This window comes from Ptiloglossa arizonensis, chromosome 3 (assembly GCF_051014685.1).
Source record: "Ptiloglossa arizonensis isolate GNS036 chromosome 3, iyPtiAriz1_principal, whole genome shotgun sequence".
NCBI lineage: Eukaryota > Metazoa > Arthropoda > Insecta > Hymenoptera > Colletidae > Ptiloglossa > Ptiloglossa arizonensis.
Genome location: NC_135050.1, coordinates 20,513,992 through 20,541,730, shown reverse-complemented (window position 1 = coordinate 20,541,730; position 27,739 = coordinate 20,513,992). Strand labels below are relative to the sequence as shown.

Here is a 27,739-nt window from a genome sequence, read left to right as displayed (position 1 = left end):
GCTCGGTAAAGTCGGGAATTTTCAAAGCGCGCGGAAGAAGTTTGTTTCGACGATTCTCGAGGTACGCGTACGAAGAACTCGGAAGAAATCGAAGTTTCGTCCGTCTGGTACAGGTTCGAGATACTTTTTCCGCGCGAAGGTTGCGGTCCGCGATGTTTCGATTACCGAAGTTGGACGTTTAATTTTGTCAGCTGGCAATCGAACGTCGATAACTTCGGGACTCGAGAATCCGGTCGTCGATCGTTCGGTAGGTTAGCCTCGGGAGTAATCGAACTTTCGGTTTAGTAGTCGATTCCGGAAATTCGAGATTCGTACGGTAAATCGACTCCGGTACGTATTCTCCGTTCGATGCGAACGTTTCTCGCGATCGTGACTCGTCGATCGTTGTCTTTCGACGAATATCGTGCCTCGTTGTTCCGTACGCTCGAGAAGAAAAATAAAACGAAAGTACGAACACCGAGTCGTCCGACGAAATAATTTCGCGTACGTCTAGATGAACGATAAACGCGTCTTTGTTTGTCTCGTAGCCTTCGACCGTGTTATTGGTTCCTCTCGGTGCGAATCGACGACGGTCCGCCGAGAAACGATGGAAACATAAATACGAATATACGAAGGAGCAAGTATTGCGAGAAATTTTATTTCACGCAGGAGGTAGCGCAACGAAGTGTAAAGAATACTCGCAAATTGTTCAGCGATTTCAACGGGAGCCACGAAAGTGCACCGAGACGCGACGAAAGCCACGAGATAAATAAAGTCGTGCCGGTATCGACCAACAACACGCCCAACTATTTTCCGGAACACCTTGGCGGTACATCGTCGTGGAAGTTCTCGCAGAATAATAAACAGTGCGTTTATCGACGGTGAACTTTGCTCGCAGATAAATTCCGTTCTCGCGAAACGCGTCGCTGCGCTCCGAAACGAAAAAGTGTATCCCGAGGAAACGGGACGAAAATCGATGCAACCTTGAACCGAGCTCCGGAAGGGTAAAGTCAAATTTCCCCCTGTGCAAACATCGAACTCGAGGGAATAAAAGTAAAACGTCTGGACGCGAAGGGTCACCGAGCGGATGAGAGACAAAAAGAACCCGACGGCAAATATTTCTCCTCGACAAACCGGAAACCAGTTGGCTCGCCGCGCCCCACCGCACCGCACCGCACCGCACCGCACCGCACCGCACCGGTTTCGTCCTTTCGAGCGTCCCTTTGACTCCGGCCGGTCGGCGGAACGTCTTGCGCACCGACGCGATGTCGCAGTCTGGCCCAGTTTGTTAATTAAACTTCGCAGTCGCGAACGAAATAACGAACGTCCGGGCGCTTTGTCGCTTCTCGGTGAAATTCGTGTCAGCTTCTCTCTCTCTTTCTCTCTCTCTCTCTTTCTCTCTTACTTTCTTCCTCTTCCCCGACGACCCTCCCGTCCTCTTCGAAACAACCGCGCGAAGGCGGCCGGGCACTCGCGATAATAACGCCCGGACGACGACCGAGGCGAGAGTCTCGAAGACCGGAGACGGCTGCGAACGAACTCGTTGTATAATCGCGAGAGTCTCTCGCGCGTCACGTTTTCCGAAGCGCGAAACGTCGCTCGGATAAAAAGGAAGGGAACCGACGGAGAATCCAGTCGACGCCCAGGGAACGGGTGACACGGTACGGAGAACGACGATGGTGGTGGTGGTGGTTCGGGAAAACCGTGGAGCCCGCTTACGCGAATTAAAACGACCGGAAGGAATTTCTTTTCGCCGTGCAGCTGCATCCAGCGGCCCGCCGCCGAGTCGTACTTTTATTACGTTCCATCCGTACCCGGCTATCAGCCAGAAACGACCATGGTTCTCTCTCTCTCTCTCTCTCTCTCTCTCTCTCTCTCTCTCTCTTTCTCTCTCTCTCTCCCTGGCCAGGCTCGCGGAGGCTTAAAAGTCCACCAGAGCCGGAAAGGTAGCGAGCTTTTTTTTCCTCGAGAGGATTGAACATAAAGGCCGGGGAACGGGGGCGGGTGGAAAAAAGGGCTTCGAAAATGAAAAAACTGGTAAAAGAAGGAGCACGGCCCGGGTGGGGGAAAAGGGAGAAGAAACTGCCCGTGTACCTCGTTTTCCACGAGGAGGGGGATATCCTGAATAGCTGACCGGCGCCATTCACCGAAGCTATAACGCGCATTAGCTGGAAAATTATCGGCCGCCGTCTCCCGCGCTCCAACTTCCCTTTACGACGGATCGTTTTCCAAGTTTACGAACGATTTTCGAACATTCCCTTCCCTTTTCGAAATCTAACGTGTTTTCCGATGTAAGTTGAACGCGAACGGTAATCAACGCGGATACCGTTCGCGATACCTTCGAAACGCGAAAAAGTTTCCTTTTCATTTCCAGCGGATCTTCGAGGCGCTTTTGAACATTTTTTTCTCCAATTTTTGCGAACAACGAACGCGAAGAAATAAAGAACGACCCGTTCCGCGGCGAAGGGACGCAAAAGGAATTTTGAACGCGGAGCGAACGAGAGACTCGCCGGTCCCTGTTTCCTCTTGGAAAGAGTTCGCGTGACGCGAAACGGTTACAGGAATTAGCCGTGAAAGGGTACGCGCGTTCCGTGCCGGTGATTTCCAAGGGAAACGATTAGATTGCACGTTTCGAGGACACGGAGCAACCAGGAAACCGGCCGTCTTACCGCTCGTCGGGAGTGCTTTTACTTTTAATTCGCGGAATACGAGCCTCTCAGGTGGCCGTGGTAAAAGTTAGACCGCCTTTACCGGCCCGGTATTCGCCAACTTTTCGAATAATTAAATGAACTTCCCCCGCGAGGAAGCGGCTAAGCGACTCGAAGCGAAATTTTACAACGACCAGGGTCCGCCAGGATCGTGGAAGTTTACGAGGGCGCGATCGGGGGGAAACTTTTCGTCGAAGAAAATTGATTTCCTTGTCGAAAATAAAAGAAAGGGGCACACGAGGGAGAAGGAGAGCGACGGAACGTTTCTTTTTCGGCGGCGCGCTCGTCGGTTTCTTTCTCTCCCTATCCGGGATCGCGTTGAGATTCTTCCGACCGTGCGCGGAAGCACGGAAAAGCAGAAACGAATGGCGGAAATTCGCCCGGATTACTTCGTTCTTTTCTTCGTCGTGGTACGAAGCAACGCCGAGTAGGAGAAAAATCGGTTTACACGGTCTCCCCGTTCCGAGTTAACTTTCGTTCGCCGCCCGGAAACCATTTTGTATTCGCAGATTCCTTTTACGTTCCCGGCCATTCCTCCGGCGAACTTCGCTCAACTTTTTCGGCGGGAACTTCGCTCACCTCTCCGGCTTTCGGAGCGTATTCGGAGCATCGGAACTTTATTTGGGAAATTTTCGGCTCGGTAAGCGCGCTGTTTCCGCGCGGCGCGTCGTGTAATTACGCGAAACGTTTCGAACACCCCCCCACCCACGGAGATTGTTTCGTTTCGAAGCTCGAAACGTGAAAATTTTACTCGAATAATTAAATAAAATAACGAACGGCGCGCGGAAACGTAACGGTGGGCATTGTGCGGTACGAAATGCGCCGCGGCGGTTCGTACGAGGTTTCCCGTATTTCGGTAAATAATAATTTAACTCCCGTCAACGAACGCGCAAGACTCGCCTCTTGAACGCGGAAAGGATCGATTTTTATTTTCGAAGAAAACTAGAGGGCCGACTTTCGAGTCGCTCTTCTCGCTCGTTTCGCGCGAGTTTCGTACGCGAGGATACTTTTCCGTGTAATTAAACTGTTTATTCGATAACGTTCACGGAGATGAATATTATCGATAACGGCTCGAATAACGGCGATACAGCTTCTTGGAGCGTGCTCGAAATCGTTCCGACCACATTTCGACGGTCCTCGTCGAACGCGGGACAAAAATCTCGTTCGCGCTTAGCACGAGTTTCTTTCGAAAGTCGACACTCCTCTAGAGGATAATTACGAGCGAGGAATATTAAATCTCTACCCTTCGACGAGACAAAAGCACGAGGAGCGATCTCACTCGGGTTCTTTTTCGTTCGTACACGAAACAGGATTTATTTTATCCCGTAAAGATTCGTTCTCGATCGACCAATGTATCCGTTATCGATCCAGAGTCGCGAGGAGATCGAGCTCGGAGCAACGATCGCATCGATATCGTCTCGCGCGAACGAAACGAACTCTGCGCCCCTTCTACGGAGGGATAGTCGGTGTATTTCGTTACGGTGTTAGTAACGGGTCGGTAAACGGCAAAGGGAATTGTTTCTCGTTCGTTACCGCGGTGCGCATAATCGCGATAGAATCCGGACGATGCTACCCGTATACGTTCGCGCGGATCGGTCGAGAGTTCAAAAGCACACGGCTCTATGATCCACTTTGCTCCGAGTTTCGTTCGTAGGTCCGAGGAGAGGTCCGGCCGCGTATCAACCTTCCTTTGTTCGAATTCGAGCTCGCGAAACTTCCGAGCGTGCAACGATACCCGCGAAACGAAAGATCTTCCGTCGCTCGAAACCCGATTCCGCGAAATCCACGAGGAGTCGTCTTTGTCGTCGCTTACCTTGGCTCTCTACGCTCCTCCGCTCCGTGACAAATCCACGAACCTCGAGCCTCGAAACGAACCCGCTCTTTGCATCGCCGAGATTTCCTTTCGATTCGCGAAGCCCGTGTGTCACGAATACGCGCGCTACGAACGAAGGAATCTTTTCCTCGGCGCGGGAATTCCATGGAAACTCGAAGAACGATTCGATCGGATCCACGGTACGACCAGGGTGGTGTCCAGGAACCGAATACGTCCCGCGTGTAGAGAGTTGTCCTTCCCGTTCGTGTTACGAGTGTTCCGCGAGCGGCAGGTGGACCGAATTCGATGTTTCGAGGACACAGTAACCGCGCAAGGGAACCTTACGACACCGATTCGTCGATCGCTCGAACGATCGATGTACGAGGACAATTTGGAACTCGAGAGGAAGAGTCTAATGTAGAAGCAACGTATAATTTTCGGTTAGCGTTCCAAGAGGATACGTTCTCGTACGCTGGAATTTTCGTACTCCGAAAGCATTGTAAGCTGGAAATTGTTCACATCGGAATGTTCCTGCGTAGAATTTTCCTACGCTGGTATTTTTTCCCGTTACTGTATCGACGCGTATCCGGGCGTTGAATTTATATACAAAAATTCGAACGTTCGAAAAGTTTCTCGACTGGTTCCCCCGAGGGCGGTTCTTCGAACGATCGACGCACCACGTGCACGACCGATTACGCGATCGGTGGAATTCACGGACAGATATAACCGTGAAATATTCGAAACTCGGGCGTACGAAACGTTTGCGCGACGAATTTATCGGTCTCGTTGACGGATAATGCGCGGCGCGTGTTCCGCGTGGGCGGTGAAACGTCAAAGAGGACCTCGAGCGCGCGATCCCGAGGCCACCGCACCCACGTGGAAAAACAATGCCGGGACGGGTGAGCGAAATTGCGGTGCATCGTCTGCGCGGCCACGATAGCCCCCCCGTAGAGCCGCGATACTTTCCCTATTAACGGGCACGGGGCTCGTCGGCGTGGAAATCCGGTAAACAAATCTATCGATATTCATTTGCGGTTATTCGACGGGGATTTACCTGCGCTAATTCCGCCTCGCGAACCGGACCAATTAATTCGACGATCGGTGATCGTACAGAAAACCAATTAAACCGATAGCGGGCCCGTAACGGCTGTCGATGTTCCAATGGAAAATCGAAGCTCGCCGACTGCTTCCTGCCTTCCGATCTTTTTTTCTTTCGCTGAATTTCAATTAGAAAGCGCGCCCCTCGGTGACCGCCCGCGTCCCGGACCATTAATACCGTATCTCGTGTTTGCTCGCCTTTTACAACGAATCGTCGCGCCGATCGTTCGCTCGAAACATCGTCTGCGTCGAATTTGTGCGTACAACTTACAGACGCAAGCTCGCGGAATGGTTACTGTTCCTCTTTTTTCTGTAACTACAGAGGGAAATGTGTAGCGTTTCTCGTTCCGTCGAGGAAATACGGTGGAACTCGTGTAATTTTCCATCACCTTGACGATTTACGTTTCAGTTGATAGAGCGCGAAGTACGATCATCGAACGAAGTCACGGTAACGAATCGACGAACCCGTATTCCGAGAGATCAGGGAAATTAGGGAAAAGAAATTGTACGGTCAAGTGGGGTGAAACGAGACGCTCGACTTTGGGTCGCAAACGCGACAAGGGACACTGCTAGATGCTTCGAGCGGATCTTGAATCACGAGGAACTGGAATATCGCGTTCGGGAGATATCGGTCGGAAAATCTTATTTTTGTATGAAAACATCGCGACTGCTCGGAACCGCGCTCTCTCGACGCGTTCGCGTTCTTCGTTTAAATAATAAATTTGTTCGTTCGAAATTTCTTTCGTTGCTTCTTCCCGCGCGATTCCCTCGTCGAGAAGATAATTTCCAAAGGGGCAGTTTTCTTCGAAGTAACTGAAGAAACTTTCGTCGCAATAGAGAGTTCGGGAGCGGACGAGTTTCAGGTGTAGTTGAAAGTTTTTAAATTATTGAGAGAGCCACGCGCACACGCACGCACATACGTACACAACGGCCGAGTACCGGGCGAGATGCGTCGATACAGTTGCGCAACTGTGTTTATTAAAACTTTTCTGCCCCCGTTTATGAGCCCCTAGCACAAATATGCGCTGCCACCCCCTGGTTTCCGTGTGCTCGTCGGTGAAATTCCAAATTGCCCTTGTATCCTCGACTGCGTCTAATTTAGTGCCGGGAAATCCGTGTCGGGCGTGCTACACCTGGTAAACGTCCTGTCTGCGAAATTTATGTCACGGTATTGTCAGACGCAACCCGGAAAACACGGCCACGGTGTTAATCTTCGAAGAGAGGCGCGCGCGTTCACTCGATGGGGGCTTCGAAGACGCCGACGCGAACAACGGGGGCGGATGGAAACGTTCCCGTTTTGCCTCGACTACTCCGTGGATTTTCGTAAACAGGACGACCAAATTGACGCGCGAGAAAATTTCGAAACGAACAACGAACAACGTCGTTCTCGCGTCGTACGCCCGAGAACGCTTTGAATAGCGTGCGATCGGATCTGCGTTAGAATAGAGACAGATTTGTAATGTAGGGCTTCGACTATCTCCGAACCTTGTTTTCCTTCCAATACTCCGTGTCATCTCGATCGATTGTATTCACTTACCAAGGATTTTCCTCGATGCGCGAATTTCGATCGCTTCGACTTCCTTCTCTAGAGGATGTTAGACTTTTGTTCGAATTTCTACCGAAGATCAATCTCGTAAATGTACACGAAGAATATTTTTTTACGCGATTAGATCTCCGTAACCGCGGTTTTCTATATTTCGAACGTTACTTTCGAATTCCAGCCAGTTTGCTTCGTAACGTTGTACACCGTTTCGCCATCGAACCAAGAGAAAGATAAGATTCTCAAGGCGACGAAGAATCGCGCGAAAACGTACGACAGCTGCGAAATAAGAACAAATGGCAAGGCAGTGCGCGCGGATATTAAGTCGCCGGTTATTTCGAAACACCATGCAGAAGCTACGGGTGTTCGGCTCGTAAGCGAAGATACAAAATCTACGAGTTCTCCGGAGATCGACCCTGACGGTTACTCGATACCCGTCAACCTTAACAGACCTCCAGAAATTTAAATCTACCATTGTTGTTTCCTTCGCGAGTTCCGCTCGAATCGAATTGCGTCGAGTTTCGATAAGCCGTTCGTTATCGCGCATCGCGTTCAATCTCGTACCATCGAAACCGTAGGGACAGTTCATCACTTTATTCATTATTGATAGAAGAACACGAGAACCGATCACCGCTTATTCTTTGTTACTGTCGCTTCTCTGTATTCGAACCTTAGAAAAGCTTTTCGATCGTTTCGAATCGGTTTGGAACGATCTCGATGCGTCGAAGGAACACACACGCGCTACAAAACAAATCTAAAGGGACCGAATAGAAATAATAAAAATAACCATACACACTAGAAATATTCCGTACTCTTTATTTTAAAAGTAACATTCTTTCCCTCGACACGAACGAGCATCTATCCGCGATGATTTCTTCGTTCCTTCCCCAATCACGCGCCGATGTATGTTATCTCTCGCAGCTAGATCGATGAATAGATTCCAATGGACCGCGTTGTGTCGTTTATAACTCGCACTTCTTTGTTCTCTCAAAATTAATTCGGTGCCCGTCGATCATTCGACCGATCCGATCGAGAAACGTTTTTGTATTTCGAGAATCGGATTCGTCGCGAATTTCCCGCCGCACTGTCCTTCGATTCGCGTTAATTTCCAGCGATCGACGCGATAAATAAAAATCGGGAACGAAACACGGGGCTATCGATGGTGGTGCTATTTTTCTTTTTTTTTTTTTTTTACAGGAACGATTCGTGTCCGTTTCGCGAGTCCGACGACGTCATCGCGATCGCGTGTCGCGAAAAAATAGTCGCGTGCGCGCACACGCGTCTGTAACGCGTCGTTTTCGGCCCTGTATCGTTCTCGATGCTCGACCTCCCTCTTCCCCCGGGCTCGTTCAACATTTTCATCGCTCGAGTCGGAACAACTTTTTCGAAACAAAAAAAAAAAGAATCACCGCTTCGACACCGCGATTCATAGCCGTGATCGTTACCGTGTTCACCCTCTCCCTCGGGCACGGTCGTTGCATAATTAGTCGCGTTCGATTTCGCGCGACGCGAATATTTCATGAACCGTCGGACGAGCATACGTGGATATCCTTTCGACCGGGAACCCGCGAAGGTTTCCTTTTTACTTCGCTATTGTACTTTTCCGGCTGCGAGCTCTCCGCCATCGGGTCGAATACGGGACGATAAGCGACGCGAATCCGCGATAATATTTTAATATCGTTTTTCCGTTCTTCTGTGTTTCTCTATACATATGTATATTTCTATTTGTCTATGTATCTTTCTCTCTGGTTTTTCGAACGAGAGACAGGTGCGAGAACCGCGCCATTCCGTGTCGTTGAGTCGCGCTGTTTTTTTTTTTTTTTTTTAAATAACGCGTACCGAATAAATTTCTCGCACGAACGAGCGAGCGAGTGAACGAACCAACGAGGAATATCGTATATTTTCATGCATCGTGGACGAAGCCGTGGATACTTTGCGTCGCGTGTGCGTATGGAATCGAAATAAATTCCGCTCGTGTAACTCCGTACCCCATGGGAGGAGGGGGTCGTGTCGTACACCATCGCGCGAGACAACGCTCCGCGTCCTCGCTCGCTCGCTCGCTTGCTCGTACGCTCGCTGATCGCGTTTAATCGTGTTCGTTCCGTTCGCGTTAACGTTAATTTCATCGTCGAAGTTCGCGAAAGTAGAGCACGCAGGTGGAAAGACGATGGAGGGGATTCAGGGACGAAGATTCCGCTCGTAATAATTATTCAAACGATCGCTCTGATACGAGCGAGGGGGAGAGAGGACGGTTCGCGAGCGTTCCTAATTCTTACCGCGATGTGTTCGAAACTTGTCGGTCTGGAGGTAGAAATTTTCTCGTCGTCGTGTAACTTCCCTAGTGAGAACGATCCAGCGAGTTAGGAACGCGTCTGGCGTTAAGGTAACCCCGAGTTCCTCGAATCTCGAACAAAATTACCAAAGCAGCGAGCTACACCGAGAAATATTTTGAAAAAATATCACCAACGTCGATGCACCTTTCCCGTCCTCCTTTTAATATTTTACCATTTCCACGGGTCACTCTTTCGAACATTCGATCTCTTTTTTTTGTCGGTACGGTGCACTTTTCTGTTTAAAAGTTCGCGTTTCAAAATGCAACGAACGCGCCGAAACTTTACACTCGTCGACATCGAATTAACCCTCGTTTGGTTACATTCGTTCGAAACGCGAAACTCCTTCCCACTCCGCCCCGTTTAATTTCGATCCGTTCCCTCCCTCCCCGGAACGAATCTACGCGAGTTTCGACCGATCGAATTCATCGGAAACTATCCTCTCGAAGGAAGAATTTCTCCCGTTTAATCCTGCGCCGCGATCCTCTTCGTATTCGATGTAATTTTACTTCGTATCCGGCTGCTATCTGCAGTGCGTTCATCGTAACGACCGCGCCACGATTGCTCGGGTATTTACGCTGATTCCATGAAAAGAGTCTTGCGTATAAAAATTATTCGATATTCCTGTTAATCGCAACGTTGAAAATTCCCGTAAAAAGTTTCTTCTTTTTTTCGTTCGATGAAAGAAATCGAGGTCGCGTCGACCTTTTTAAACGGCGCTGTATATTTTCGATTCCGCGGGGTGGAAATCGGTGAGAAAACGCGTTCGACGATTTGCCGGAGGATAACTTTTGGACGATCTTGAGATTAGAAATCAACAATCGTCCATATTTATCCATTACCGTTACCGATGATACTTCTTTTAGTCGCGATCGTATTAGCAACGATAACGTTGCAATAAATACGCCCCGACCACGCTCGACTCGCTACGAGAAGTCCCGTCGTTAAATTCTTACGCGCAGAGTAACTTCCTCGCGCGTCCACTACGCGCACGTACTCTAGAATAAAGATTTACGCAACGCACCGTACGATTCGTTCTCTCGCTTTCGCGTATTCGAGGAGTGTACATTCGGAGGTTATTTCACGGATCCATTCCGACGCGTTAGCTTTTCCAATTCATTTTTCTAACGCGCCATTATCGCGAACGGGCGCGACACGGGTTGCTTGTTTTTCCAGCAACGATTCCCAACGAGCGTGGACGGGGTATGCGGGGTACGTTCGAATCGAATCCCGCTGGCGGGCTGCCGGATGATTCCTAGGCCCCTAACGTCCATTCGCGACCCCGATGCATTATTTTCCGCTCGCAACCGCCACGATTTACGGTACCGCCGTGACGCGTACAGCCAGCTGCATTATTTCCGCGCAGTTATTATCGCATTCGTTCGCGGTTTATTTATCCGCGCGGGATGCTCCTGACGGAATCCATGGACGGACAAAGGGCTCGCGAACGGATTAAACGCTCGCAAGAGGATACGCCGCGGCCCTGTTGTATTTAGAGCGATCGCTTTATCGAAACGCGCGCCGTTCTTCGTTGTCGATCGATCGATCGTTTCTACGAACGGATCTCGGAGGGGGAGAATTATCGATAAAAATTTTTCGCAAAAAGGTCGAAAAGATCGAAGATTTTTTTTTCGTTGGATTCACGGGGAAGGGAACGACCATTGAGGCTAGCCAGAACGACGATTTTCGAATGGAAATTGCTGTAACGGAGTGTATCGTTAATTCTAGCGATCACGGAAGTTGTCTTACTGATTAAAACAAGATTGAAAATCGAATTCGTGGGACACAGGGTACGGTTCAAACGACAATCTTGGTTGTTCTCGATGTCGCGAATTCGCGTACTCCGATTCTTCGCGATTTTCTACCATAATTCCTCACCCACGTCGCGAATAACTTCGCGAGTGAATTCGATCGATTTCTACGCGTTGTCGAATCGCGTATCGTTTCGCAAAGATTCGTCAAAGGTTGTCGATAACGTCCGTACAATTTTAACGAACGCGCGTTCGTAGGTTCGGGAACGAAAGTCGTTCGTAGATCTATTATTCTTCGAATCGCGCTTTACGAGGGACGGAGATTCGAATAAAGGATCTTCTCGTGTTTCGCGGTGTAACCGATTATAATTGCTCGAGAGAATACGATACTTGGCCCGCTAAAACGACCGTTCGCGTATTGCTTCGACAAAGTCGAATTCGCGGGTCTGCGTTAATTGGGCGTCTTTGATCTATTTTCACGAGTATCGCCTTTAAAATCGCCGACCCGTTTTTCGTATCCATCGAGCACGGTTTGCGCATCGCGATAACCGAGAGACCCCGATCGATAAAACCGAGGAAAGTTCGTTTCGTAGGGAACAAAGGGTGATAATTTTCACCCTTGTACATTTTATAGCTCGGGAGTTAAATCCTTTACTCTCTTCCTAAACCTTCGTCGAATCTATCGATGACCGAAACGAATCGACAGGTATTAACCGTACTTTCGTTCGACGAAGGGTTTTACCAGTAAGTAAATAGAAAAATGAACTCGATCGCGATAATACGGGTGATCAACGGCTAATTGAAGACGAACGATATTCGCGGATGGTAAATCGTTCGTTAACGAACCGATCAAAGGAATCCAGAGGTTAATAGATAAACGTTAACGGCGGTAATTCGGCTCGAACGAACAAAGAGTAAATAATGTTACGCGTAGTAAGAAACGTCGTTAGCGAGCGACCCTTCGAGCCGCGGATTCGAGTTTTAATTGTCACGCGTACGTGACAGATACGAGCATCTTGTTCCTCGTAGCGACGAGGAGTGCCAGCAGTCGGTACTCGAAGAACCTACAAGTGTTTTCCACTACGCCCTTCGTCGAGCCACGTCGCAATTTACAACTCCTCTCGCGGGAATCCTCGTCGCTGAAGTCGATCCGTGAAATTCCGTTACAACTCTGTCTCGAATTCCAGACTCCGCGTTTAACCGCGTACGTTTTCCTCCGCGGTCGTAAAATACGCGCAATAATTTCCTCCTAATTCAGTTTTCCCGTGTTTCACCGTTAACGCAGATTTAACGCCGAAGGACAATAACGTCGAGATAAAACGGTTCCGAAACTTTCGACGCGAGTTCCTATTTATCGCGGAAAGCGGAAGTTGCGCTCCGTCGTAAAAGTCTGCGCGCGTCTTGTTTTACGAGGCGGCCGTTGAATTATTTCTCGCGGTCGGTAACATTTTCAGAAAGGTACAAAGGTACGTCCGATGTCGTGTGTATCGAGTTTACGAAAGTCCTCCGTATCTTTCGAATTGTTTCCCGTGCTCGGGAATTTGGAAAGCGACAAAGTCTAATTTAATGAAATTTCACTGGTACGTCGAGTTTGCCAAGATCGTGATCGCAAATATTTTCAAAAAGTAACAAAGACCATTTAATTTTACGGTTAGATCAAGTTTATCAAGATCGTGATCGTAAATATTTTTAAAAAGTAACAAAGATAATTTAATTTCACGGTTACGTCGAGTTTACCAAGATCGTGATCGGAAATATTTTCAAAAAGTAACAAAGATAATTTAATTTCACGGTTACGTCGAGTTTACCAAGATCGTGATCGCAAATATTTTCAAAAAGTAAGAAAGATAATTTAATTTCACGGTTACGTCGAGTTTACCAAGATCGTGATCGCAAATATTTTCAAAAAGTAACAAAGACGATTTAATTTCACTGTTACATCGAGTTTACCAAGATCGTGATCGCAAATATTTTCAAAAAGTAACAAAGACGATTTAATTTCACGGTTACGAATTTAATAAAAAAAAAAATCTAAATTGTATCGAATTTACAAAAGTCGTCCTCGTATCGATGTTTCGTTGCCAACGTAAACGGTCCTTGTAACAGCGTTCGTGGCTCATTGTACATAATTTTCCGTGTCGTTTTAAATCGGTCCATCCAGACTGGTACGACGGATTGTACAACGAATTTTGAAACACGCCGGAGCCGATATCTACGGTGTAGCAGTGTCGTTTTCTGATAGATACATTGCAAAAATTGAATCGGCGAACAGTATTATTGACATTCCGTTCGATACCCTGCCGGCTATTACCGTACGAACTGACACTATCGCTCTATCCGATGTCGGAGTTGCTACTCGAAAATCGATATTCCGCTGCATCATCGAGAGTCGCACGCAACGATGAACGTTCAAAGTTACGGGGCGAAGGACGCGTACCCTTTGATACGAGTGGTTCGATTTTTATCCGGTTGAAGCGAAACGAAATGCGTTGTGTCTGGAATACGAGACGGAATATAAATCGGGGATAAGAATATTGCGAATTCTCCTTCGGAAGATCGTACTCGCGAAATTGAAATTTCGACGAGGTGAAACGATCGCGAATGTCCCGATAGTCGAGACGCGTGTCACCTTTGGACGATAACGAAAAATTTGGAGTATTGATATTCGTTCGTGGTATAATTCACCGTTTGCGAAAGTAACGTTCGATGCGAGTCGTGTCGATCATCGCGGTATAACGTAAACGGTGCAACGAAAAACTCGACAACCGTTTCTTCGATACCGGGGCATAAAATTAAGACACGATTATTTCCAAGTAAACGAGGATCGATCGACCGATAAATTCGAACCGTCTAATTCCCCTGAAAGACCAAAAAAGAAAAGAAAAGAAAAGAAAAGAAAAGAAAAGAAAATACAATCCCGTTACCGTCGCTAATCGTATCGATAAAATAAATTCGGGATCTCGATGACTGGGGGTTTACGGGAAACCGAGTGCCCTTGCACGGAGATTTAATCCCGGTATCGAGTTCGAGATTACCGCACCGTGACACGGAACACCCCGGTCGACGGTCGAACGAACGAAAAATCCTCCCCCGCCCGCTCGCGGCGTCGTCTTCGTCGTCGTCGTCGTCGTCGTCGTCGCTGTTCGGAGAAAGGAAAAACGTCGACTCCGCTCGAGCGTGTTTCCTTTCGGCTCGAGATCTCGGCCAGGGCCCGATGCCATCCGGTGACTTTTACAGGCCGGCGTAAAGAAAAGGACGACACACGGAGGACCACCACCACTAGGAGCAGTACCACCCCCAACGACGTGGAACCTCGCGTAATAGAATTCATCGAAAAAGCGGGCGGATCGAGGCCGTGCGTCCGGCTAAAAGGAGAGCTCGGGGTCACTTATCGAGCCGTTTCCCGGCCACTGGTCTTCAAGGCTGCGGAGGCGGTCGGATCGCACCACCGGTGCTCCTCTCTCGGGGCGCGAACGTTGGAGAAAGGCGCGTTATCGGCGATCCATCGGGGGTGGGTGTCGGTTCCGGTTGTCCTCGAGACGAAGGAATCGGCGACTCTCCCTGGCAGCACTCATGCGTGTCGAGTGAGATACACCGGTGGCCGGAAGTGCCGTCTCAATGGGCGAGGGTCCTCGTTCCAGCGGGCCGGCATCGGAAAGACGCGAGCCACGCGCAGCTCGATGGGCCACGGAGAATCGCCGAGTGAAAACAGACGCAGGGCTTGAAACGGCTGGAAAACTCGAGTGCTGCGGAGTCCGGCTCGTTCCAAGTTCCAGGGCACCGCGGCAGACGGGAAACTTCGGTAACCGTCGAACGATACCTATCCTCGGCCTCGGCCTCGGCCCCCGCCACCGGCATCCCCGGCATCGCCGACACCGCCGACACCGCCGCCGCCGGCTCGCTGAAAACTTCCACGGTAGTGTTACGAGCACCCGCGCTCACCTCGACCGACCAATCTTTTATACTTTTATAAGCGAATCGTTACGCTCGTTACCGAACGACCGTGTGTGACCCGTCCACCCACCGGAGGGCCGGGGGCGGCTGGCTTCGTTAGCCGTAATCGTTTACCCGTGGACCGTGGACCGTGGACCGAACTTTCCGAACGACGATCGAGATTTCATTGGTCGTTGGACCACCGGTGGTTCGCGAGCACCGCGCTGCACCGAGTCGCGCAACGACCACTCGACGACTCCTCTCCTCGAACAGGGACACCGATCGATCGACGAATCGTTACCCAACCCCGACGATCGAGAGGTTATCGCTGTAACGATACAACCGGTGTCCTTGAACGCTGCTGTCCATCGTTCCGCGAACGAAGAAACGATCGCGGCTCGCACCGCGTCGAGACCAGGGATTCGAGACCACGTGGAATCCCCCTCGGATGGAAAATGCGAGAACCGAGCGGTGGATTCGACGCGGAACTACCGCGCGGACAAACACGCGGCGTAACCTTCGCCGCGTGCACCTAGAGATCGAATCGATGGAACGGTTCGCGGACCGACACGACCGGCGACCTGAAACCGAGCCGAACTAGGAATTACCTCGATATTTCGCCGATCCGAAGAAAAATGGAGCCGAAGCGACCAAGAATTTATGGAAGATAGGCACCGTTAGAAAGAAGAGAAATCTTCCCGGAGAAACGTCCCGGAAGTTAAAAATTGGACACGGACGGTTCGCGCGAACGATCGGCCGGCTCGACGAGAAAGTGGTTCTTTGGGAGAAGGGCCGACCGCGGGGATAAATAATGTCGGTGAAGAGGAGGAGGGTGCACGGTGAGATCGAAAACACGGAGGGAAACGACACCGGTGCTCGATTTTGAAAAAGGAGGACGAGTACGCGCGCGAACCGAGATACATTTCGAGCGTTTCGAGGTCGGAGAGGGAACCGACGGAGAGAAATCGTTCGCGAAGAGGAAATCGTTCCAGGGAACAACGTGGACGAGAGAACACATAGAATCGGGTGGCTCGAATTGTTCGAACCCGAGCCAGCGTGTCCGTGATTCGAGACCGAATTCGAGGTGTTCGAAAAGAAGCGTTCGACCTTGTCCGAGGAACTAGGGAGAATTTCGTTGGAGAGATCGGGGGGTGCTCGTCATCGAAGGGGTGAACGACGCATCGTTCGCAGAGATCTCAGTGCTATGCGTCGCGTTGGCTCCTGGAGCCTCGATGACCTTGATTCAGCGAGCATGAAGCACCCATCGAGGTCACCGGGACTCGAGATTGCTATGGCACTGTTCGGCATGGTCTGGCTGCTGCGTGTCCGCTCGGAGATGCGAAGGTGCTCGAAATGTCGCCACGAGGAGATTCTTGCGGCTCAGCAGCAGCAACAGCAGCAACAACAACAGCAGCAGCAGCAGCAACAACAGCAGCAACAACAGCTGCAGCAGCAACAACAACAGCAGCAGCAGCAGCAGCAGCAGCATCATCACTTGCACCATCATCCGCACCATCAACAACGCGCGTTGTCACAGGCCACCAGTTTGCTGCAGACGTCCGACGATGGCGTCAGCTCCTCGGCGAACACTCTTTTCACGTTGGACACGCCCGGCGCCACTGGTTCCGCCGGAAGTTACTGCGAGGTTCACGGCTTCGTGCAGGCGAAAGAAGGTAGTATTCCCTGGCCTTTCGATATCGGCTTCCATTTGCGTATGTATGTCTCGCTCTGTCCCCCGTTTCTACCCCGTAAAGAGGAGCCGCGTTCGCTCGTGGATACGGAATTTACGAAGGAACTCTTTCGACTATTTTATCGTTTTTTATCGGGCAAGGTATACGGTCCTTTGTTCGACTAATAAGAGCGATAACGCGCGTAACGTTCGAAACCCGTGCGTATATTTCGTCGAGTCTCGTAAACTTTACTTCTCCATTTTTCCGTCCAATATTTTCTATTTATTCGAGCACACTTTTTTTGCGCGCGCGGTGTACATTTTATCTCTATATCGCGGAGTATCTCACGAACGACCGATGCCATCGAATGTACATACGTTGAACGAGATTCGTCGAGAAGGAATTTTCCACACTTTCGATTTCTTCGCGAGTAGTACACCTTGCACGTTGTCTTTACTTACGTTTTCGTTTCGACGTTTGATTGTTTCACCTTTGAAATTTATTCCGTTCCCGAAACATCGAAACGTCCAATCGAATTCGTCGCGGATTTAACGCGCGCTATTGTTTTTATTTGCCAAACAAAGGACACTCTCTCGACGTTTGTCCATCGATATCGAAGAGCCGAAAAAGTCTACTATTTGTTATTCGCTTCGATCCTCCCCTTCCCGTGAACAGTCCTCGATGTTCTATTTTGCGTCGCTATGATTTTCTCGATTTTTCGTTTTCTTCTACGATTTTTCATTGCTCACTCTCTACCAAACGATCTCTGGCATCGGATCGGATCGAGGTCAACGTTCGACGGTCTTTACCTCGCTTTTGTACATTTTCTATTTATCCTCGCACGGTACAATACAATTTCCATACTGTTTCGTGCATCGTCGTTCGTCTCGGAATATTTCGTATTCGGACGGACAAAACGGACCATAATTAATTCGATTGGTTCGACGACGAACCGTAGGACCAATGCCCTCGGAGCAATTGGAAAAATTAATTAAAATTTCTGTTCGTTACGCGAGCCAGTCGGATATTCGTTTCTCGCGCGAAATCTTCCCGCACGAAATGCCTGGTCTCGGGGCCACGGTTCGGGCTAAAAAAAAAAGAAAAAAAAAACGATTACGTAATCCCGGGAAGCGCTTTAAGAAGTTCCGAGTACTTTTGCAATATGCCTGGATCATATTGTTAAAGAATCGAAGAAGGTTAGCGAGGCAGGACACTCGGTGGAACTTTTCGAATTTACGAGGGCAACGCGGTCGAGCGTTTCTTCTTTCTCCATATGTACGACGAGAAACCAAAATCAAAGTAGGTCGTTTACATGGACGGGCGTAAGACGCGGAGAGGGAAGACAAAACTTTTATTCCCGTGTAATAAGGATCGCTGGCTCGCTTTTCCGTAGTCACCCTGCGTCGGTTCAATTCCCTTGAAAACAGTTCCGAACTCGATTATTAACGAGGTTATGGAAAATTCGCGCGCGACCCCATCTTCGGGAAACTTCTCCCCCTCGTGTTCATATTGTCTCGTTTTGCTTCGCGAAACGAACAATAGTGTCCTCGATGACTCTTCGATTTACCATTCGTACGCGTGGTTACGGTGGACGTTCGAAAGTTTTTTGTTCGAAATCGTAAATCATCAAAATTGACTGTGGGCAACTTTCAACTAGTATACGTTTCTACAATCGCTCAAGATCTTTCAGGTTTACTTGCACTTTCATCCCAAAGGCTGCACATCTCGTTTCCTTAATTCCGATTCTATTGCATTTGCATTTCGGCTAATAAATACTCTCTGTCTCTCGACTTTTTCAATGTATCTTTCGTTCCGTAAATAAAAACTATGGCTCGAAGTATACCGGAAGTAAATAATAGCAAAATTGCACCGAGGATTAACCTTCGGATCGTGACCGTCGGTCCGAGTCGAAGAGTCGCAGAGTGGACGTGTCACTGGTGTTGCAATTCGAAAGTTTCCTTAGAAAGTTTCGCTTACATTGTTTTTCACTCTCTTTGTACATTTCACCGTTACACCGGACACGCAGACTCCCTATTGACAATCTTCTCGCGTCGAGAGGACGCTTTTTATAAATAAACACTTTTAATAAATGATATCGTAACGCGTGAAACCGGAATGATCGTTCGTGTATAACTGTCTAGTTTCGAACGAATACTTTGTATAAATGATATCGTAACGCGTGAAACCAGAATGATCGTTCGAACGAATACTTTGTATAAATAATATCGTAACGCGTGAAACCGAAATGATCGTTCGTGTATAACTTTCTCGTTTCGAACGAATACTTCGCACAAATAATATCGTGACGCGCGACACTAGGGTAACCGTTCGTGTGTAACGTTCTCGTTTCGAAGGAATACTTTTCGCGAGTGGTATCGCAACGTGCGAAACTGTGGCGACCAATTTGGGCTCGAGACACGATACAGACGCACCACGTACGTCCATAAACGGCCCATAAAAGTTACGATCGGCCTCTGGACCATTATCGCCGACGCGTCTGAAACGCCGTCGACCGAGCACGTTTTCCAACGAATCGTCTTTTATCGGTATTCCTCATCTGTTGGACACGGCGGCATCGCGACGCCAATGAGTTGTCGAGTTTGTTGCCGCTTTTGTCGAGCGGCCTCATTGTCTCTCGCGCAACAAGGGAGCATCTGTTCCATAGGTAACCATCCCCTTACCGTTTCCCCGCTCTACGTTTCCGTCACTGGCATTTGAATAGCATTGTATCACCAAGGTGAATTCGCGTTAAAGACCAACCGAGCGAACTTCGGGGGTAGGATGGAAATATATACGCAATTCGCGAGCGGACTTTCGACGAATAACAATTAGGGGTAGTTAGCTCGATGCACGTGTGTCTGGGAACGCATCCACGGGACTGGATGAAATTACTCGAATTTGAAAATTATACGGAGTTTCGCGCGATAATTGCCAACCTCATGAACGTTTAATCATTTTAACGGAGCGAAATTGCACAAATACTTCTCTCCTTTGTCCGCGTTTCGTAATGTACAGGCCGACTCGTACGAAATGTAACGAGCCATTTTCTCAGAAATTAACGACGATGTCGACTTCGTGTTTCTTTCTTTTTCGATCAAATGTTTCACGATGGTTGACGTTCGGTGAGCGATAGGTAGGAAAGGAGGCCCACCGAATTACTTTTATATACGACACTATCGATGTTTCGTTGTTTGGATCTGGAGTTGCTCGCGCGCGACATCGAAATCTTTCGACGTCCTTCGAGTAATTAATTCAATCTCGCGAATCGATGAGAGAGACGGGTCGAAGTACTTTCGCGTACCGGTTCCAAAGAGAAGCACGCGTTTCGAGGAATAAACGGAGTCGGTGCGATATCTTTGGCACGAATTGAATATTTTCAATTTCGTTCTCTTTGGAAAGGGGACGGTACAACGAGAGTCAAATTGTTAACGAACTCTTGACGCGTAATCTCCATTCCACGGGGTACGAAAGGAGGCGAAGAGAAACCGGGAAGCCGTTTTACGCGGACTGTCCTTTTTCCACGACGCGCAACCTTTTATCCGGCATCCAGCGTGTAGCCATGGTCCACCTACTTGCTCGACCCAGTTATGAAATAGTTTCCCCGATGGCGGGGCGAGTGGCGACTCGGCGGTATCGCGCTTTAAAGCTGAAAGCATGTTCGTGTCGTGCAGGCACGTCGCTTGTCGTATTGTTTCGAGTTTATTATCTGCCTCTGAGAACCGAGTTCCCTCGCGAGGCTACGGACAACAGACGAATAAAAACCTTGGAGCGCGAGTAGGAGGGACCCGGAGAAAGTTCGCTGATTTAAGATATTTACACCGTCCCACGAAAACGAGATTGTTTACCCCTGGACCGTCGAATGGACTTTCGGTGGACGAAGGAAGACATCGTTAATTGCGAACTCGATCGGGACAATGCGAATCGGAAAACGCGAGCCAACGACGTTATCTACGGTGCAACGAGTTTTTCCGATTTCGACCGATGAATTTCTCGTCTTCTACGAACAACCGTCGGTGAGAATGGTTCGACGGGTACTCTATAGCAAACTGTATACCATTCGAAGGACAATGTCGCACGCGCGAATTCATATCGATGGAAACATCGATTCTAATATTACTTTTAAACTACGCGTCTCTGGAAACTCTACAATAGAGTATATTATTCGAAAGGCTTTGTCGCACACGCGAATTCGTATCGAGAGAAACATCGATTATAGTTTTATTTTTAAATGTATATCTGTCCGGTAACTTTACGAGCAACTATACCGTTCGAAGTACATTGCCACGCTCGTGAATCCGTTTCGATGGAAATGTCGATTTTAATTTCATTTTTAAATCATACGAACGGTCGAAAACCAAGAATTTTGTTTTCGCTGGTATAAACGCTGCGCGCGAAACGTATAAATGTTTGAACGCGCATCGATACATTGAAAGTGGACGGTGGTAACGCGAAACGTCTATTTGTTTCGATTAACCGTATAATCGAACCGACCTTGCCGAAATAAAGTATTTATATATCCGCGCGATGGGGGATCGGGCTCGCGTCGAGATTATCTGGAAATATAAATTAAATTTTCCCAATTAATGCCCGAGAATTTATTAGCAAACGAATTGTTCGTATTCGCATAAATCTGAATATTCGAGTATTAATTATCGAACCGGCGAAATATTCAATTGTTATTCGTAAATCGGGCCGCGAGATCGCCGTGCACTTTTCCGGGAACCGGGTAAATTCGGGGTAGATAACGAACGTTCCCGGTACCGTCTGTTTTTTTAATTATTTGTTATCTTGTATCGTTCGGTAACGAGCTTGCGAGGGAGTACTTAGCGAATGAAAACGAAGCTCACGGGGTGGAAACCTCGTTATCCTGATTCGCCGCCGAGAGGGAAAAGAAAACGAAGAGCGGCGGACGTCAAAAGCAGGGCCGATGTTAATTTACATCGGGATACGAAAGAAAACCACTTCGTCCGCTAAAAAACTTTCCATACGCGCATTAACGCGAGTATCTCTCATCGTTTCGCGTAAGATACATAGCGTACATTTGTGCATATAACGCGCTCGCTCGCTCGCTCGCTCGCTCGGGTGCACGCGTGTCCGTGGATACGCGTGCACGTACATACATTGCGCGTATGTATATATTTCCAACGATTTGAACCGGGCCCTCGTAAAATGGGTCTCCTTTTGATCATCGTTTTTTTTATGTATCAACGCCGGAAGAGTGTTGCTTTTTATCACCGGGGAGAGTACCGCTGCGTCCGCCTTTGTGCCGATTCGAATACACCGCGAAAAAGAAACGGATTTCTCTTCGAAGAGACTCTGTCGCGGAGAAACGACGGTCTCGAAATCGTTACGATTTAATTTCTACCTCTTAATTCGTCGGGTATATTGAAAATTAACGTTTCACCGGGATCAACCTGGCCGAGTTACGATATCGAGGTCCTTCGTTAACGGTAGCTCGCGCGTATCCACTCGAACCGATGAAACTCGTCTCGTTCTTTTCAAAAATTCGCGAAGACCGTTCGAACTTGAATTTACAGAATTTTCTAACGTTCGAATCGTCCTACGTTAGAATTTCCCTCCGCTGGAATTTTCACACTCTAGGATTTTTTCGCGCAAAAGTTTTCGCACTCCAGGATTTTTTTCACTTCGAAATTTTCACACGCTGGTATTTTCCAACTCCAAAATTTGTTCACATCGGAATTTTCACGCGCTAGAATTTTCAAATTCCAAAATTTGTTTACATCGAAATTTTCACGCGTTACAATTTCCGTACGCGAGTGCGTTTTCGTACCCCAAAGTTTCCATTCGCTGGAATTTTACCCCGGAATTTTTTACATCCACGCTACAATACCAACCGATAAAGTACTTCCTCCGTCACTGTTACCGGTCGACATCGGTTATCCAGAACGAAGAACCTCGACGTAAATTCGAGCGTCGAATTCGACCAAAGAAACGTCTACCGTATTTCGAACGCGGTGGACGTTTCGCCGTTAGTTTCCCCGGCAAGAGTAATTCCCCGATTCGGTTCTCGATCTTGTTTCTATTATCCGCGGGCCACGTGCGAGCCCAACCGATTCCACGATACGTGAAATTAACCGTATCCGAAACCTTTTTCACCGAGAGTGCGCGCACGTGCCTCGAGTAACTCCGTTCTCCTCGAGCGAGCGTGCCGACGATCGCCGATGGTACGGCGTCGTTCCGCTTTACGATTCCGCGCGCGATGTCGAAGCGAAACTTTCGGAAAACAGCGTTTCGTATGCAGCCACCTGACGTCTAATCGTTCGACCTGGCGGATTGTTCGCGCGATTTACCGGTAGCGAGGGGATATCGTTGTTCGTCGATGGAAAACGCATCGAAACGGGGAACGAGTTCTCGTCCACGGTTAACGGCGATCTTTAACGTCGATTTCGTCGAGCAACCATCGCGAAACGTTCGAGCTCTTGTACGAACGCGCGCCGAATCGACTCGATTTCATTCGCGAACAACAGCGGCAGCGGCGGAATATAATGTTACCTCCGCGTCTCGAACTTCGAAGAGGAATAACCGGTACCCGCGTCTCGAAATTTTAATCCGTAACGCGGCAACGTACGCGAGGATCTCGTAAAGTCGCTTTATTACGAAATTTTCCACACCGCGTCAGTTCTCGCGAGTGCGGCTACCTCGCGTTTATTTCCCTCGAATCTGTTCCCAAGACTCGCATTTTTTTCGTTTTCTTTCCTTTTTCTTTTTTTATTTTTAATTCTCTCCTTTACCATTCGTTCCGCTTTATTGCCTCGCGCATTCAGCGCACATTTTTCTCGACGACCGTGGTGGTTAGCGAGCAATATAAATTAAGCCGAAAACGACGAGAAATTTAGAGGCCGAGGAGCCGCGCTGGAGAGGGAAGGAACAAAACGGGGCGCAAACTTCCAGAGCGGAGCGACGCTAATTACCTGTACTTACCGGCGTCGTGTTGGCACATCGAATTAATCGCGATACGTACGCGGATCATTTTCTTTTTTCCCGAGCGGTACGGCGCGTTGCGTAGCGTTCGCACGGACATCGTCGCGAGACGGAAATGAGAAATTATCGGTGACAATGGAAGCGAGCGTTTCGCGGGTATCGTCGAAGGTATACCTTCAACGAAAGTACGAAACGAACACGGTGGAACTACGATCGCAAAAGGACGATAAAATTGGAACCGCAGAAACAATTAACAGAGACCGATACGTTTAGATACTCTCCAAAGAGAATGTTCTTCCGATAGGCGACGAATGAATGTTTTCTTCGCGGTAGAAGAGGAAAGGTTTGTTTAAATTTCGCACGCAGAATTTAACCATCTTTAAGACTCGTTTCAACCACTTTTCAACATTTTTATAAATAACGATTGTATGTCGGGTGAACCGAAGAATCTAAACCTTTATTACCCGTGGACCGATTTTCTTTCCTCGTGGAAAATTCTAATAGGAAAAAAATATGTCGATTCATCGGAACGATGGTTATCTTTCCGCGAAGAAATTTATTCCCCGCAAAGACCGTTGCGACGATAAAAATATCGTCTTCGAACGAAGACTTTGCAGAATAAATATTTGCCCACTGTTTATCCTTTTCCGTACTGTTGGCCAATGTAGAGGTTGAATTTCATTTATTTCCGACTTTGGAAATTCGGAAATTAAATTGTACGTTATAATCTCGTTAACGGAAGTGAAATTTCCTCGTAGACCGTACCCGGGGATAATATTCCGAATTTGAATTTCCATCGAGAGGGTAACAAGTCACCGATGTTCGTTCGCTTCGTCGAGTAACCTACCGAACTCGAAACGGTGGAACGCAACCAGCGTGATTAAAAATGGAAAATTTCAATTTTCCGGGGTCACGTTCCGCGAACGTTTCCTGGACTATTTTCAGAAACTCTGCGCAATAGGCCGTGTGCACGTTCTGTGTTCCCCCGTCGAAGGAAACCGAAAGAAACAATGACTCAAAGGGATTACGATTTCGTGCCACGACGTAAAAACAACGAACAATTTATTTCCATCGGTTTCTCATCCGTTCGAGGTAACCGAGAAATTTCTTCCTTAAACCTCTCTCCACGATTCTTATTTATTTCCCCGTGAAAACGTCCCGATGGAGAGCAAAGAGAACGCGAAACGATCGACGACGTCGATTAAATTCAATATACATCCACGAAGCTCTCCCGATTCGAACGATTCGCGATCGGCTCGTTACGCGCTATTTAATTAATCGATTAAGTTGGCACGAAACGGGACAAACACCGTCGTAATTAAAAAGAGATGAAAAAAAAAAAACAAACGGAGCATAAGCGCGAACGGTAAAAGTTCTTCGTCCCTTTTCCAAAGTCGTCCCTCGAAAACTTCCAAGGGAATGAATATCAACGAGCAGTCTCGAGCTCCGTTCTAACAACCGGCGCAACCGTTACAAGAATTACTCGAATTAAAAGGATCCGGAATATTCTGGGATTCAGCGCGAAACGATATCGATGTGCCTCGTTTCGGCGAACTTTTGAACGTCCGGTAGTAAAGCCGGCCGTAACACGACGCGTTACAAAAATTGCGTTCCCGGTAGACTCGTAAAGACATCCACCGTGAACTTCTTTTCGCGTTTCGGAGCTCTTTGAATCCTTTCGCGCGTTTACATTCCGCGGACGTAAGTCTTTTGAGAATAACTAACGCCTCTTTCGAAGCGTCCTCTCTTACCTCGCGCAATTAACGAAATGAAAATCTCCTTCGTTGGGAAGAAACATCGATGCGAATAAAATTAAAAAGAAATCTGTTCCATTGGTCCCGATTCGTCGGAATTAACCGATACCGATAAGTTTCCGGAAAAAAGAAAAAAAAACAAGGTTCGCGCGTAATACCTCCTATTATTTGTCTCCGTTAACGGTGAACGATTCACGAAAGGTGGACGAATCGTTTTCACGAACGCGTCGAGCAAGATGCGAGCGATCGATGGGCGAAAGACACCCCGGTCTCGCGCGACGGGTTAAAATCCCATAAAACGGGACGCGATTAAATCTCTATTTCCATTTCGCGGTCCGCGGCTGCGATTACGTTGTCAACGAAATTGTTTACATCGAGAGCGTTTCGAAATCGTAACGATCGGCGAGTGCAACGGTCTGGCCGTGGACGGGCGTTACGGGATCCGAGACGCGGAGAACGAAATCGTTAATTCACGTCCATTTCGACGAGGCGTATTCCCCGGTCTTTCTTTGTTCGACAATGGCCGCATTATGAGGGACGCAAGAATCCGACCGCGCCGGTACGGTCAGGAAATGCATTATTGCGTTTAAAGAATGCCAGAAACGCATCTGGGTCGTGGGCAACCGTAGATGCGATCCTAACAGGAACATTAGTGGGATTACTCGACTTCGTTTCTTCCCGTAGTACGGTACAGGGCCGAAACACGCGAATGCATTCGTGCATCCTCCTCTAGCCGGTGATTGCGATTTGCAATGCAACGCGGCGCGCCACGCCGCTCTCTTCTCGTCTCGGTGCATCGCTTCCCGATCGATCTCCTTCGGCTCTCCACGGTCTAATGTTGCTCGTTAGTGTCGCGCAGAGACTGCAATTCCGTGTATCGTGGCTCCCCGTTGCCGCGTTATGCGAATTGCAGCCTGACAATGACGCTTCTGATCGATAGTTCGCTGCCAGCGTAACGCGCCGCGATAAATCGCTAAATCGGATGCAACGTTTCTTTCCAATCGCTCGGTTCTTCACCGAAATATCTCCCGAATACTCGGAACTCGCGTTTTTAATTTCCAACTTGATCTTTGATGCACATTTCGAAACGTCATCAACGAAAGTTTTCACTTTCTGGAACTTGTTTCCAGAGTGTCGACATTTTCTAGAGATATCCGATACTATTTAAAGTAGAATTAGATGTCGACGAGGAAATATTTTATTGCTATTCCTAACGGAGCGTACGGTAACCGTACGTCCATCCTTTCCATGGATACGTAAATGGTTACCAGGTGAAGGTTTCCAAAACGGAACAATTTGTACGGACAATCGGTAAAAATCTTGAAAATTCCTAGGGATCGTTACTTTACTTCGACAAAGAAGTATCTTTAGGATAGATTCGCATCCAAATCGGAGGAAGATTGATCGAAATAACCGAACATAATTATATTGCCTCGGTCGTAGTTAATTTTCTCGATTATCGTCGCGTATTGTGGTTTGCTAGAGGATAACAGAGAACGGGGAGTTAAGGTCTTAGCCAACTAGTTTGCGCAGAATTGCTCCTAGGCGCGAGTCGATCCACTCAGATTGCTACTATTTCACTTTGATGTTGCTCTCCGTATGCGCATCCCTTCGAATACAGCGTGTAAGAGACACCACCACTGAACAGCACTTTGACGACCTTGCGTGTTTTGAACTTTGTAACCTCCTCTCGACGCGAAATACGTATAGAACAACGACAAAATTTTGGTTCCAATTCTACGAGCAAAAATCGCACAGTGGTATTTCCAACGCGAGAACTTTATCTCGAATTTTAAAACGAAAAACGTATTTGCAGTGTTTCGTAGATGGATAGATCGATAAAAATAGTTGGAGATATTTGTTTGAAAATCTGTGGCACAATACGGCCATTGAAATTTCGTAAAGCGGGGTTGCTCGAAAGTTTTCTTTCGAGAGAGTTGAAAATCGACGTACACGGTCGGGTTTTGGTTCTCGTAAGTGGCTTTCGAAAATATTCGAAAGGTACCATAACGAACGAAATTGTTGTTCGAGCAGCGAGCACCGGTAACTCTCGTTCGGGCGTTCATTGGAATCTCTCGCAATGATTAACGGACAATGCGTCGCGTAATACAAAACGATGTTCTGCAATGACGAGCGCGACTAGATTCGCGTCACAATGGCGTTAAACGGTCCGTTGAAAACGACCGGGAAAGTGGATCGAACGCGGCAATGGGACCTTCGA

The 27,739-nt window shown here is 48.3% G+C and overlaps 2 protein-coding genes across 14 annotated transcripts in view; both read left to right on the top strand.

Moving 5' to 3' along the window:
- LOC143144991 (disks large 1 tumor suppressor protein-like) overlaps nt 1–27,739 on the top strand; it is a 796,996-nt gene that overhangs the window by 349,992 nt on the left and 419,265 nt on the right. The gene's annotated exons all lie outside the window — the stretch shown is intronic.
- LOC143144534 (uncharacterized) lies at nt 16,352–17,007 on the top strand. Its single transcript, XM_076307039.1, has one exon. It carries the CDS (start codon nt 16,357–16,359, stop codon nt 17,005–17,007), a length of 651 nt encoding a protein of 216 aa, XP_076163154.1. The 5' UTR covers nt 16,352–16,356.